This window comes from Anopheles gambiae, chromosome 2, assembly GCF_943734735.2.
Source record: "Anopheles gambiae chromosome 2, idAnoGambNW_F1_1, whole genome shotgun sequence".
NCBI lineage: Eukaryota > Metazoa > Arthropoda > Insecta > Diptera > Culicidae > Anopheles > Anopheles gambiae.
In genome coordinates, this window is record NC_064601.1 from 15,612,310 (window position 1) to 15,627,241 (window position 14,932).

General features: G+C 45.9%; 1 protein-coding gene across 17 annotated transcripts in view; it reads right to left on the minus strand.

Annotated features, from left to right (window-relative positions):
- LOC3290563 (uncharacterized) overlaps positions 1-12,337 on the minus strand; it is a 167,935-nt gene extending 155,598 nt beyond the window's left edge. For 15 of the 17 annotated variants that reach the window (XM_061644055.1, XM_061644052.1, XM_061644047.1 and 12 more), the window contains exon 1: positions 11,397-12,337. In XM_061644055.1, the coding sequence (XP_061500039.1) occupies positions 11,397-11,398 (2 nt within the window). In that variant the 5' untranslated portion in view covers positions 11,399-12,337. The remainder of the gene's footprint in view (positions 1-11,396) is intronic. The other 2 variants (XM_061644050.1, XM_061644043.1) reach the window with 1 other exon arrangement.
- Between the last annotated feature and the right edge of the window lie 2,595 nt (positions 12,338-14,932).

Here is a 14,932-nt window from a genome sequence, read left to right on the forward strand (position 1 = left end):
CCACCCTTACACCCCCCCCCCCCCTCCACCCCCTCCCCTGTCCCGAGGTGGGTGTGGTACGTTGAAGATACAGAAAAACTCCCGCGCTCGCCCGTTCGGATTACGGTCCCAACAACAGGGCCCAGAAAAAGGGCTAGAACATGGGCTAAGAAAAATGTCACTTTTTTGTTGCGAAGTTTACATTCTTCGGGCCACCGCCATGCCGTCGCGCTCGGGCAGTAAAAAGGTAAAGCTAAACCAACGGAGGGGGGGAAGGGGAACAAAACTTTACCGTCGCTACGCTACGGTGCCGCATGGACGGAAGCGCATGGTTGCTGCGTATACGCAACAGGCGGCGTGCAAGTTGCTCTCACGCAAAGATGCGCACACAGCGAGAGAGTGTTCGCGTATGTGGCGTGTTGTTATTGTAATATTTTCGCTACAACCTAATTGAGGATTTGCTAACTTTTTGCTACGCGTTGATAATGGAATATTTAAAATTACATCCAAAAGCGATGATGTGCTGTTGGATGCTGTACGCATGTCGGTGGGGAAACGTACACGAGTGAATTTAAAAAACAAACTTTTCCAATTAATCCAACGCACCGCGGAATGGTGCAGGGAGCGCTTGAAGCAATCGGGGAAGCCGGAGGGATGTTTTGGTGACGAAATATGTTTGCAAAAGAGAACGCGCATGATGCTCTTGGGTGATTGTCAGTGCGCTAATCTTTTCCAGGTACGTGCGACTGTCATCATTAGCAGAGCCACGTTTATAGATAGCGCTTCTACAGAAGAGAAACCCCCGAGAAAAGCGCAACATTTTAAATTGCGTCAGAGCAACTGCGTTCTATTTCACCGCGGTAAAGAGTTTTTTATTTTCGAACATAATAAAAAACGAGCTTAGACTTGCATTGTGAAAGCTTAAAAGTGGAATGGTAATTGGTTTCCTACCACTTAAAAATAGTTACAAACGTCCTTTACAATTCTTCTTGGAAAAGTGTTAAAAATAATTTCAATTGGTTGAAAAGGCACCACGGTTAGAGAGCAAAACATGCACTATCTATCTGTCTATCTATCTATGTAGCAAACGTTAAATGCACGAATGAGACAAACGTTAAGTCTCCAATAATAAACATGTCTAAGTATAACAGTTAATGCATTTCTATGTCATGTCATTTCTTTTGATACTTTCATTTTGAGTTTTACAACAATAAGTACTAATTATAATTTCGTTGTTCTTATTAAGCCGGTCTCGTGGTACAGTCGTCTACTCGTACGACCCAACAACATGCCCGTCATGGGTTCAAGCCCCGTATGAAGAAGAAGAAAAAGAAGTTATTATTAATATTAGTTATTGCTTGTCCATCGCTTGAAATAATTATTTTGATGTGAACATTTCCCAAACTTAATATACTATTTGCCACGTATCGTCAACGTCACCTGATCGCCGAAACCTTAGCATTTGGAACTTATTGATTGATTTCAATATCTTGAGCGATAGGCAAATGATTTGACAGTTGTTGAAAAATTGCCAGCTGTTGGTTTTTACATTATGACAAATAAAGTTAATATATATTAATAAATAATCACAGCCACATCACGAAGATTAAAGTCCAAAAGCATTCAAGCGAATAGTGTTCTGCTAGTACACTTTATGATATTTTACTTCATTGTATAACAAATATGTACATTCAAATATTTAAATTAAAAGGAGAGAAAATACATGAAAGCCTCTCCAGCAACGATTTTAATGGGAAGATCAGCGTGCACCCCACACCCTGCACCATGAAGAGATTCGCTAATTAATTGAAAATCGTTTCCCATTCTTTGCCGAGCCTTCCGTTTATCCCACCCGCTTGGCTTTTCCTTCTCCATTAAACCACCGGACCATTACTGGCGATGAAAACGACCCGAGCGAATCATCGGATCCATTTGCTTTAATTTATGTTCTTACTATTTCTCCATTTTACCTGTCCCGGGCACGGCCAAGCGACGCAGGAAAATGTACCAACCTACCAAAATAAAAAAAGCCAAACCAAATCTTTCCATCTATTCCAGCTAGCCGAAAAATGGCTGTGGCTACCTTCTTGCAATCTCCATCTCTCGCCGACTGGCTGAGTAGTAAATAGGTAACCCGAGCTCGCCCAATAAGCGCGGTAAAAGGTATCCATGGAGCAGATATCAAATATCCCGACCTCCATCAGCATCAGATTGGCAGCGCAGAGAACCGGACGGGGAAAAATATACGCGCAACCACAAGCCCAATGTGAAGCAACCGCGACCCCCACCGGAGCCCGTTTCAACCGGAGGCCGAAAGTGCTCGGGGGAAATCCCTCATCAATTTATTAAGGCTTTTTGTTTTTTTTTTTTTTGTTCGGCCAACCCATGGTTGTGGTTTTTCGGAGCAGTTTGTGCGGGATAATGACGGAGGCGATTTGGTCATGGTGTGCTGGTAAGAAATTAAATCTCTTCCCCATTAGCGAGTGAAACCGATTTATGAGCTCGCGTGGGTTGACCACCCCAACACTAGCGCACGCCCACGAACGTGTACCTCGAGCTGTCGCTAGTCCACGTGTGGGGAAATTATGTCAGATTGAAGATTGGTTGTAATAGATTCTTCTAGGAAAATCATTGTTGTGACAATATGGAACATTTGCCTTGCTTCCTAATATCCTTGTCTCATTCAAACCAAATAAATCTGATTTTATTTATTTGTTTCTACTTCATCAAATTCTTGTTACAAGTCTGTGTAAAGTTTTGAATAACATTACATACATGTTTCTATTTCTAACATATTAAAAACATGGCTGGCTTACATGCTTATCTTGCACCATCCACGAGCTGCTATTTTTGGTCCAAATCAAGCAACCCTCGTTGCAGCTAACTGTATCTGCAACTGCAAGTTGTGTGGGAAGCGCCAAACCCACTCACCCACCCCGTAACTACCATAACAACGCGTCAAACAGTGCACGAAGCACCGCAACGGATTGCACCATTATAATCCATAATCAACAGTGCCCGCAACGAGAATCACGAGAATCACTACACACCACACAACCACTCCACCGTTTGCACACTTGATGGCGTTTCCGAGCAGCTTTAAAACGAAGCGCACACAAGCAAGTTTTCCCCTATCAGGCGCGCGCGTACCGGGCAAGTGGAAAACTGTACCACCGTAGTGTTTTGCCCCACACCGCGTGCCGCATCGAACAGCGAACAAACTGGCTTTGCCTACCTGTTGCCGTTGGCAGTGGTTTGCACCACTACAGTGAAAGCTATATAATGAACCGAGAAGAGGCCACTGTAAGGTCGGTAACGATGGTAACCGGGTGCAAGAGAGAGCAACGCAAAAAAAGCACGATAGAAAGTGCTCGTAATTTTAAGTTTTCCCACGGCTCAAGTTGATGTGATCGAGCGGTGCGCTTCAATAGACTGAGGAATGGGTGGGTTTGTGGGGATGGTATGGATTGCGTACGTAGTTAGTACACAGACAGTGCTATTTTAATGATTTTATGCATAATTATCTTGAGCTGAAAAGTTTCAAATCGAGCGTTGCAGTGAGGCATTCAGTTTCCGTGTTTGAACTACAGGATGCGAGGGGAAAAAATCTGTTTTAATATAACCATTAAACGCACATGATGCACATAATACCTAGTATCTACACGTTTCATTATCGTATTTGCAATTAAATAAACTAAATAAAAGACAACATACTTCGCCAAATCCCTGTTTTTATCGGTGTTGAGAATTTAAATCATTATCAAACATGACATTCTCATTCACATGGGTTTTAATGGGTATATTAAGACATGCCAATTTGTTTGAAATACCCTAAAACATTAAAAAAATAATTGCATTTGCTAAAATTTATGAACAGAAATTATTGATGCTGCATTAAACGATAATTGGATGTTATAACCTTTTATCATCTCTCATAACAGTAGAAAAAACAAAAATTTATAGCTTTTTTCTACGAAACAAATCGCTAGGAACTTTCGGCACAGCGTCTTCTGTTGCTTGCCACCAAAAACCTTTACAAAGCAATAAAACATGCTTTCAAACACTGACAGTACCATAAAGTGTAACATATTTTAAACATTTTTGTCTGTTTTTTTGCATCATTTTTGCTTTCCTTCCACCATGTTACGGTGGCGGAAAATCGATCGATTTTCCAAACCGATCCCTTACGGTCGTGCCGCGTTTCGCTCGCTCGCTCGCTCGCTCAACCCATACCCATGTGTCTTTGCGGGCGGATTTTCCTGATTTCACTACAACCACCATTCCTAATGCTTCTAATGCTGCTCGCTTTTCCCTGCTCCGCCTTGCCAGCTTCCCGTATGGCGTTGCCAGCCAGGATGATGATTTATGTAGCTAATTTTAGCAACAACCGATGACAGCCAGCAGCAGCCAGCAACAACGGGACGAAGCAAATACTCAAACACACACACACATACACGTACACATAAATGTGCCCATGGTGGAGGAATGTTTCGCCAAAATAAGAGCAACAGGAGGGAGACGCACAGAATGCAAAGCAAAAAAAAAGCAAAATCCCGTCACGCCATCCACTCCGACGGTCCGGTCCAGTGTGCGGGTTGCGAAGGACATCGAAGGAAAAGTTTTGCCTCTTGCCCGGTGTTTTCCCCACCATTCCATCGTACAAGCATTCCATCGTGCAGAGCCCGGTGGCCACGCTCCGCTGGGAAATTGCTCAATTGGTGGGGCCGCAGTGTCCGGAGTGGACCGGGGGAAGCTGGGAAGCATGCGAACGCGTTGCCCTGGATAAAGGCAAACCGGAGCCACCGCCATGGACGAATACGGCAGGAAGCGTGACGATGTAAGCAGAGGGGAGACCACACAGGGATGCTTTGATTTATTTTTAGTCCCCGTTTATGTCGCTGTCTGCGTGTGTACGGAACGGCACGACCGTTCGATTTCGCATCACGCGAGCGGCGTGCAAAAGGTGTAGCACGTCGTGTTTCGTGTTCAGCGTGTTCTCGCCGCGCGCGCTTTGCATCCGGGAAACGCTGTGCCCCTCTTGCGTAAAACGGGAAGCCAGCAACCGTCGTCCTGGGCGGGGTGGTGTGGTCCCATGCTTCTAACATTCCCGTTTTCCACTGTTTAAAGGGTTGAGCATTATTCGTTCGTGAAATTAGCAGCTTTTTTGGAAATATATCTTTTCCCTCTTTTTTCTGTCGTATCATTTTTTAATCTCAATCAACGCGCTGCCCTTTTTTCCTACTGTATACCAATAAAGCAGAAACACAAGCTTTTCGTGACGGGAAAAAAGGAAAACCAAAAAAGGCATTCCTTCCATTTGAAAATTTAAAGATCGTCCCATCGTTTTAAGACGCTGTACCTTTTCTGAGGGGAAAACCAAAACCTTCTGCCAAAAATCTGCCCCAAAAATTCCATTTTCCCTATTCCGTCTGATATTCACTTATCATTTTTGTTTTATCTTTGCCGCAACCAACAACCGTGCAGCAGCAGCAGCAGCAGCAGCAAGGTATGAAGGTAAGGAATGGAATGGTAAAAAGAATTCTTCTCCTTTCTGCATCTTGCTTTTTGTTTCGTTGATTTCTGCTTTTCCAGGAACACGCTCCCACCAGGACGGACAGCAGCCACGCCGCTGCGCTCGTGTTTGGGCGGCGCTCGTGGCATGGGAAGATTCATCGCTGTCATTTTCTGTTTGCGTTACATTCCTCGCGTTCTGGCGTGAATGGAAATCTGATTTGGAACATCAAACGAAAGTACGGTGGTCCTTTTTTGTTTTTGCTGTTAAAGTTGGTTTGGGGTGCAATGATGTACGACATTGCCTACCAGTGGGCGACACCAGCAGCAGCAGCAGCAGCAGACGATGTTACGCGCGTGCGGATGATTTGCAAGACCAGCTTGAGAATTATTGCCTAACGTGGTGGGTCTGTTGCTTCAATTATCATCAGCAATGGAGCGTCGTTTTTCGTTCTCTTTTATTTCAGATGTCATGAATCGTGAAAAGTGTGCTTATTATTCGCACATTACACACGTGCGCGTAAGATGGAGGCGCACGGTCGTTTATAAATGCAGGGGGGCAAGGCAGCACAGTCTTTTACAGCATAATATTTACTGCACTTTACCAAGCGGTCTATTATTTCATAACTTAAAACAGACAATAAATGCGGTACATTTCCACCCACCTGAAGCTTCTAAACGCTCAGTCGCGCAACAGTGTTGCGTACGCCATAGCAATGATGTCTGACTAATTTTCATAATCCATCAGCAAGCGGCTCGTTTGTCGAAAGCAAATAGATGCATGATCCTCGCAGTATCCCGGTAGCCTTTTGACGCCTTGGCTCAACGCTTTGCATAATGAAGCATCTGTCAACACGTGCTCAGCTACAGCTCGTACCGCTGCGGGCATAAATGGGGTTGATAATTTGGCCGATGCCATTGCCATTGTGCGGGCGTACGGAGGGAGTACACACAAACACATCATTGCTCTCTTTTCGTACCGGATGCTTGGTCTTAGCATCGCCGAAAACCCATTACCATAACGTACCGGAAAGAGTAGCTTAAAGCGATGGTGTCCTAATTTTCCATTCCTACCATCAGGGGCGTACCGAAAACACCCGAACGATGATGATCCATGGGTTCAATGGTGGAGTGAAAGTTTCGCAAAGTGTCACAAAGCGTAAGCTAATGCACGACAACGGCATCATTTCAATTTTTTCCACCGCACATCCTTACAGTGAGCCTCAGTCAGCCATTTTTCGAGCATTGTTTTCCCATAAAAAAGCCCTTTTAAAAAATAAACCATAAAACGAATGAATAAGTGGATGCTCAGCGTTCGTGGTGACACACACACCCATACACACATACACACACAGATTTCGTTTGCTTCAGCGGCTAGGAAGGTTGTGACTAGATGCATACCGGAGTGGCTATAAAAACTGGCAGCCTGGCAGTCCATGAAATGACTTCATCGGCCACACAGTACAATCCGGAGCATCGTGCCTCTCCCCATCTCCTTCTCACCCAAACCAACCCAGACACTGTCAGCTAAATCAAAACAGCATTCATAAAACATATTAATTCAATTTGCATACTTTATAGCGCCCCTCTTCGCCCTCTCCATTCCTTTTCAGGTCCTTTCCGTGGGTGCAGTACACGTCCGAGCATTCTACAAAACCCCTCCCCCTCTCCCTCTCTCTCTAGTCCTTCCAGGCGGTTGGCAGGCGGACCAAATTTGGTACCAAATAATTCTTCTTGCCAACCACGTGCGCCCAAGTTCGTTTCCCATTACCCTCCCTATCCATCTGAGGGGGACGATAGAGGGAAGAAGAATTCAAGCTTCCTGTCCAAGATTGGTCCTTCGACGCTGAGCACGTCCGGTACGTGGACGTTTCCGAGCCGGAAACGGGATCGGTAGTGTTCGTGTTCGTCGATTGTGATTGAATTTATAGAATTCAAATTTATTCATCCTGATTTCGTGCTGCGAAACACGAATCGCTTGCCAGCTTCCCGGCTCGCTGGAGCGGTAAACATCTGGCTTAAAATAGCTCATCTCACAGCACAGCAGAGCTGGTTGGTTGGGGTTGGGTTTCCGTAAAACGGTTGCTGCTAGCGCATATCGATTTACTATTTTGAACGACCTTCCCTCTGTTTGCAACTATTCGTTTTGAACGTTTTCCTTGCTTCAGATGCTGTGCCCTGCTGAGTGATTTCCATCCATCAGCAACAATCTGTTGCTTCAGGCTAATTTTATATTCATCTTTTCAGAAGCAAAAGATTAACTTTTCAGAGTTTTCATTCTATAAGAGAGAGATGGTATCACTAGTGCCTTTGCTGGTGAATGAGACTTTTGAGATTTGCAATGAGAGTTGCCCAATTATAAGTTGAATTTCATAAAGTGTTTCAATTTCAATTCAAACTTTGACATTGCGGTCATAGCTTGCGACTCAAGATGATGGTATTATCGTTTTAGATCAACCTGCTACAAGTACAAGTAAAACCATATTTTTTAAAACTTTTTAATACATGGTAACACCATTAAATAATGATAATATGACCAATCATGAAGACAACACTCAAATTCTAAAAGTTTTGATATTATTTCGAGCTCTGTTCCCGCTCGGTTTCGGATCTAGTTTAGAGTTATCAATCATAAGAATGAACCCTCGTAAACCACCACCGATTCCGTCCACAGGTCCGAATTTCTATCTTCTATACCTAGCTGCCACCTCGGCTACACGCTGTAGATGAAAATGTAATAACCTTATAATAAGATGGCTACATGGCACTGCTTCGGCGGTAAATTATTTCACAAAACCTCCAATTCCATTTACAGCCTACGGCTCCCCTAGTGAATCTACAAACGCACCCACCGTTTCTATTCCCTGTCTCTTTCCCTAACCTCCACAACCCTCTTGCTCTGCCTATCGCTCTCTTGGGATGCAAGTTGTTCTGCTTAAGTTTCAGCATCCGAGGCGTGGCGGGACGGCAGCCAAAGCTGACACGAATTCATTAGGGATTAAACGGGGCCCCGGGAAGCAGAAGGGATTAAGACGCCCGACATCCTTCGAGCCACGTTCGAGCCAGAAGCCACGCGAACGCTATCGCGAACACTTTTCACAATTAACATTAATCATCGGCAATGGAAACCCGCCCTCGCTTCTCCCTATGGGTCGTCGCCCGTTCTTTGTCCCCCAGTTTGGCTTTGGCAGAATAAACGATGGGCTGTTCATGGACGAATGAAGAAGGTGTTCCCCCCCTTCATCGTCCATTGCGTCCGAAAAATCCAGTCCATGGCTCGAGAACAGGGAAGGGGAAAAGTTTGTCTTTTGAGTTTTGCACTTTGCACAGCTTGCTTTCAGCTGCCACCATCTGATTGCGTTATCATTTCACATCGTTATCACTTGCTTACGGGCTCCAATCTTCCACTACCTTGCGCTTAATTTTACCTTCACTTCTCGCAACCATACTAGTGCTACTCAAAATTCACCAGTCCACGGCCAGACAATTCCTACGCGCAGCGAACCATTTCGAACCCATTTCTATTATGTTGTTGTTCCGTGTTCCGTTTGTTGCGATTTCTTTTATCAAGCAGACTTATTTCTTAGAATTTCGCTAGCCACACCAGCCAGCGCTCGACTCGCTCGTTTGCCTCTGAATGCGAATGCGACCTATGGAGCCAAGTTTCGCTCACCGAACTCACCCGCTCATCCCGCCGGCTTCAAATGGTTCAACAGCGCCAAGCACGGACGGGCCAGTCAACAACCTTTTTGCCATCGTTTGTGCGATTTCCGAGATTACCGGATTACGCGGTGCGGCAGAACTTTGCTTTTCCACTTTGCCACCAGGTCACAGCGTTTGCGCTGACAAGCGAAAAGTGGCAAACAAAAAACACGCCACACAAATGAAACTGGCCACGGGTTCACGCATCCACAGTGAGCGAGCTGCTGATGGTGGTGCGGGGCGTGACGAAGGCAGTCATCGACTCCATGTTTTATGACGTAATTTCTCGACTTTGCTTAGCCATAAAGTGGCTCCCATTTTTAAGCCACCCCTTCCTTACAACCCACCCCGGTCGAACGCAAAGTATTGCTCCCCTTTCTTCAGCTCTTTTATTAGTAAAGCAGTAAAGAGCAAAGCGTGGGGCGGGACGGGGTTTCTTGCAGTTACCTTAGACTACCTGTACTGTTAAAGGTGTTAGACCAACTTTTGCACCATACTTTTGCTATTCATCGCGATGAGTCGCATCAAATTCATCTCGGTGGTGATGGACGAGCACATGCACCAGGTATGCCACCGGACGGGTGGCACCCTCTGCTTCGGACGGGCTTAATTAGGTCATTGAAAGTTGTGCTCGGTGTTTGTTTCCGTTGGCCCGCAGGCCGCGTATAAAACTTTACGACCAACCGACCTGTTCCGCTCGTGGTCGTTACTCGCGTTGTGAAGCATTACATTTTTGCAAACCCCGCTACAGGATGTTGCGCTAAAATGACACAGTAAAACAGTGCAGGAGTATTGCTTTCGGTGTGGTGATTTTCCCCGAACAGACTCGGGCTACCCTCGAATGCCTTTCCCAGCGGGAGTTGCTCATGGGGCTCTGCAGCAGCACAACAATTTGTAACACAACATTGGATGGATCAAAATTCAAACATCAAACGATCTTTGTAGCGATGACCATTCTTGTGAAATTCAAAACCCTTTCAACAACCGGTCTAGTGGCTGCCCGATAAGAACCAATTGGGTTTCGTTTTTGCTTAGAATTCTGCACAGATGCGGCACCAAATTGGAAATCCCCTCGCTGGAATTGGATCACGCATTGGAAGCTGGTTCTCTGAATCGGCTTAAGTTTTAATTACAATTTCTAGAAACTATGTGATTCATCATCTAGGCAATTTAATTATTGATCAACTTATCTTCAACATGCTCATAGCAATAGGTAGTTGATGGTCCAGGCAGTTCTTGCTTTTCAACATTCCTGCAAAAGCAAGACATCGGATAGCCTTGACTGCAGTGTGCAGATCGTGCCACCTGATTGCACAATATTTTCAAGGCTCAAGGCCATATCCCAGTTCGACCGCAATGCCAGGGATCAGCTATAGGCGCGGTGACAATCACAGCTGACCTTCGCCTACCGATACCGAGCTCCGAAGACTCCGAGCAGCCTCCAAAGGGTTGGCACATGGAGAATCCTAGGATGAGGTCACACTCACCCATGGACCGCAATTACCTGCGGTAATGCTCCTATCGAAGCTATCAAGCTGGATGCTGGACGGGGGTGAACCTTTTTTCCCATACTCAAAAAACTCTTTGATGTTGTTAAAGCTCTTCTAATATCTTCCATCTCATGATCTACAAAATTCACATGTATATGTATGTGTGTGTGTGTTGGAGGGAGATGTTTCAGAGTAACTCATTGCGGTGCTCCCGTTTTTTTCTTCTTCCTATGTCCATTAATTTCAAACCACACCTGGAGCGGAGCTGTCACCAGCAGATGACAAGTGAATCAACCACCAAACTTCAAGCCTAAGGACGGCGCCAAAGGATAGAATATCCCTTTTTTTCTTTCCCTTCTTATTATTGCTGTACACGAGCAAGCTACAGGAGGAGATTGTGTTAGACAGAAGTTGTTCGCAGAGCTCGTATGATACGAGCAAACAAAACCATCCCTGCCCAACGAACGACTGTTACTGACACGCATCTAAACGAATGTGATTACTCTGGGATTGCACACACAAAAAAAAGGTTGAATGTAGTAGTGTAGGATACATTAAATTTATGGTACAGTGTTGCTGTTTCAAGTGTTTCCTAAAGCTTCATGTTTATGGGATAATAGGGAGAGACAGAGAGAAGAAGAGAAACCGAGATGGTGTGTGTGTGTGTGTATGATAGAAAAAGGGAAACATAAAACAATCGAGTCTGTTACATACATGATGCCGAGATTGGTTCTGAATGTGGCTCTGTCGGTCGAGTGGTGTGTTTGTCCAAGATTGTCTTATGCTTTATCCTGAGCCACTAATCACTTGCTTGTCTATTTATCTACGATCAGTACATTTAGCTATTTTCATTAATTTTTGTAGTGTTTTCTTTGTTTTATGGCACAACTTTTTAGCTCACAATTACAACAATTTGTTCATTATTACGCACACACACACAAACAAACACACACACACTATCGACACGTGGTAGGGACGCTACGCTAGTAAGTGCTCCCAGTGCAAGACCGCCATGATTGACCACTAGTTGCTCCGCTCGAGCTGCTGCACACCGAAAGACACGTGTCACACACGTCTACGCGCGCGCTCTCGAGTGAAGGTTTCGAACCTTTTAACGATTGTTTTACTACTATCGCGATCGTAAAGTGGATTCCAGATAATGGGTTATAGCGGACAGGTCGTTTGTACCTGGCTCTGCCCGTCGTATCTAAGTCAGACGCACACTCACCTCATTTAAATCTTCACTCTAATCGCTATTGCCGTACCGCTTCTTGTCTTATATTTGATGCACACTAAACGTCTGTGTCTGCCAATACTCCTCACCGTACACGCGAACGATTCTTGCGACGGTCCTGCAAGCGTCGGTTTCACTGATGATGCTGAAGGTTAACCGAACTAAATCCTCGTACGTTGCAGTTTGCTAGCTCATGGCACACTTTTCACCACTTTGCACGCTCTTTTTGTTTGTATTACACCACCAATGCGATACCAATGCACACCCAGACACACTTTCTGCACTGATTGCCGTGCCGTCCGAGAGCTCACCCAGCAAGCCCAAAACTAGCTAGAGATAATGAGGTGGGATTGCTGTTCGCCGTCGTGGCCGTTCGTCCGCCGGGAGCAGTCCTTCGTACGCGACTGAGCTCGAGCGCGCCTCATATTTCACTTTTATATGGCACCCCGCAACCAGCAGCACCACCCACCCCACCCCCATTTGCTTCCACCGCCAGTCCCCAAGGCCACCCCGCTCGCTAACAGACCGCCTCAAAATCCGCCGTGGCACGAGCGGGCTCTCAGCCGAAGCGCAACAGGAGCCTCCGGTCGACACGGTTTCGCCTGCCCGGGAACGCACGCATTGCGCAATGGCTGCACAAATACACGCACGCGAACGCACGCACACGGGAAAACTCCGTCACGTCACCAAACCCTCGCCCTTACCAGTGCAATGACCAGCGCTGCACAGCTAGGGAGAGCGAAGCGGACGGTAGGTGCTATGATGATTCGTGGCTTTCGCGTTCAGCCCCCGAGAGCACCTGTTGTCTAATGGTCGCTCTGCTTTTCGCTACAGGTGCTCACGTGTTGCGCACCGAATGAACACTCTGCCATGCACAACACAAACGACACGCGCACGCAAAGGGAGCGATTGGAAATGAACACGGACGCAACTGGTTGCTGCTGAGCAATGTAGGGGCAGACGGGAAGCAGCAAGGCGGGTACGAATCGTCCGAAACAAAGCTTCGTCGGCGTACGGACTCGGCTCAGCTCGGGTTTATACTCGGGTTTTTTGGGTTTTTTGTTCGAGCTCTCCCCCGGGGAAAGCGCAATTGTGAGCCATTTCAGAGCAGATGAAATCTTTCTCTCTCGCTCTCTCTCTCTCTCACACACACACACAAACAGTCTCGTCTCTGTTGCCCAGTACGAATGGTGAATCATCGAGCAGAGAAACCTCCAGCACACGTGCTCCGATGGATTTCCGTTCAGCCTGCACGAGCTGCCGCGGACTAGTGCCGCCCTCTGGTGGGTGGAAAATATCTTCCGACATCTTCATTACCTCCCTTCTCCACTGGCCAGGCGAAGCCTACAGTAGCGTTCGCGCCATTTCGCCTGTTGAACGGTGGTCGTCGGTCGGTTTCGGTGGTCGTCTAGCGCCAAACGTAGCCCCCGAGCGGAACCACAAAACCCGAACGGCGTACGAGGCCAACGACCACGAACCGACAGAGCAATGGCTCGTGCACACCGTCACCGCTTGCATAAGCGCGTACCAACGACGGACGCCACCGTTTCCCTTTCAATCACTCCCCAGGACGAGCTCCCGGGGAGTCTGCACGTCATGCACGTCACGTGAATTGACCGTGCGGACAAGCATTTCTGCTGACCGCCGGGGGATCATGGTGAGTACGTGCTCCCGCGTGTGTGTGGGTGTGTGTGTGTGTTTGTGTATGCATACGAGTCGTTTGCATGACCTTCGGCTGCAACAGGCAGCATCGCTCGCTCCAAGGCAAGCGTGTGACGGCACTGGAAACTGGACCACGGCGAGCTGCGCGTCCCAGATCGTGGGGCTCCACATACCTGCGTTTTTTTTTATGTCCACCGTTATCAGCTTTTCCAGGTCACATCCTGCTTGCGGCCTGACGGTATGGTTAATTTATACCTGTCTACCCTGCCTGCTCGATACTCATTAGCTGCAGCATTGTGTTCATTTCCGTGCCAATTTCTGTGGCACCGTGTATTTCGGCCCTGGTCAAGCGTACTGGTTTCACTCGGCGAGATAATGCTTTTCAATTGTTGCACCCGTTCTTTGACATTTGTATTCCGTTGTTGTTTTTCTTCTTAGAATTTCTTTGATCGTTTTGTTGGAAAGGAAAGCACCAAGAATAGAGGTCCGATAGCTGGGAGAATTTCATTTTCAGTCTTTAATTGTTTTCTATAACTATCTTTCAGTTCTTATGTAAGCTTTAGAGTAAATCATAGAAATAAAAAAAAGGAAATAAAAATACAAAATTAAGAAGGTATGAGCTAAATCAATTACACATTCAATAAACAAGCAAGCCATAGCTATTTAGCTATTTAAAAGTTTAATTATATCAATAAATAATAATTTATTTATTATTAGAAATAGATTAAGACAAAATATAAGACTAAAAGATAAATGAAAAGTAAGAAAGGAAAAAATAAATACAGAAAAGGTAGATGTAAATCAATTATTATAAATCTTCATATTAAAAAGAGCACACAAAAACACACATCAATAAATTTGTCAATAAAAAAGGCTCTACACCAACACACTAACATACTGCCACGAACACTAACATACTCCCTAAATCACCCGCTTACGATTCTAAAATTCGCTTGCTTGAAATTGTTTACGCTCTATAAAATATCCAAAACTATTAAATCCTCCATCACTCCCTTCCAGAATCGATAAATCTATCAAACGGATTCCCTTTACATAGTTATCCCTGGGCAAAAAAATGGCAAACCCAGACTGCCCACCAAAAATGATCACCAAATTTAACCATAATTCTGCCTCCCTGTTCGGCCCCGCTCCCGGCTAATACACCCAACCGTAGCGTTCAACGCTTCCCTGGGGCCTGACGCCTTATTCTGTCCCGATGACGCAGCTGTCACTGAAAAGGATGCGGTAAGTTAATTCGCACCACCGGTACTCGCCCCAGATGGGCGACCCGCCGGGGCGATAGCAAGAGGAACGACACATTCTAAATCATCATTATTCGGCCATGAACTTTTAC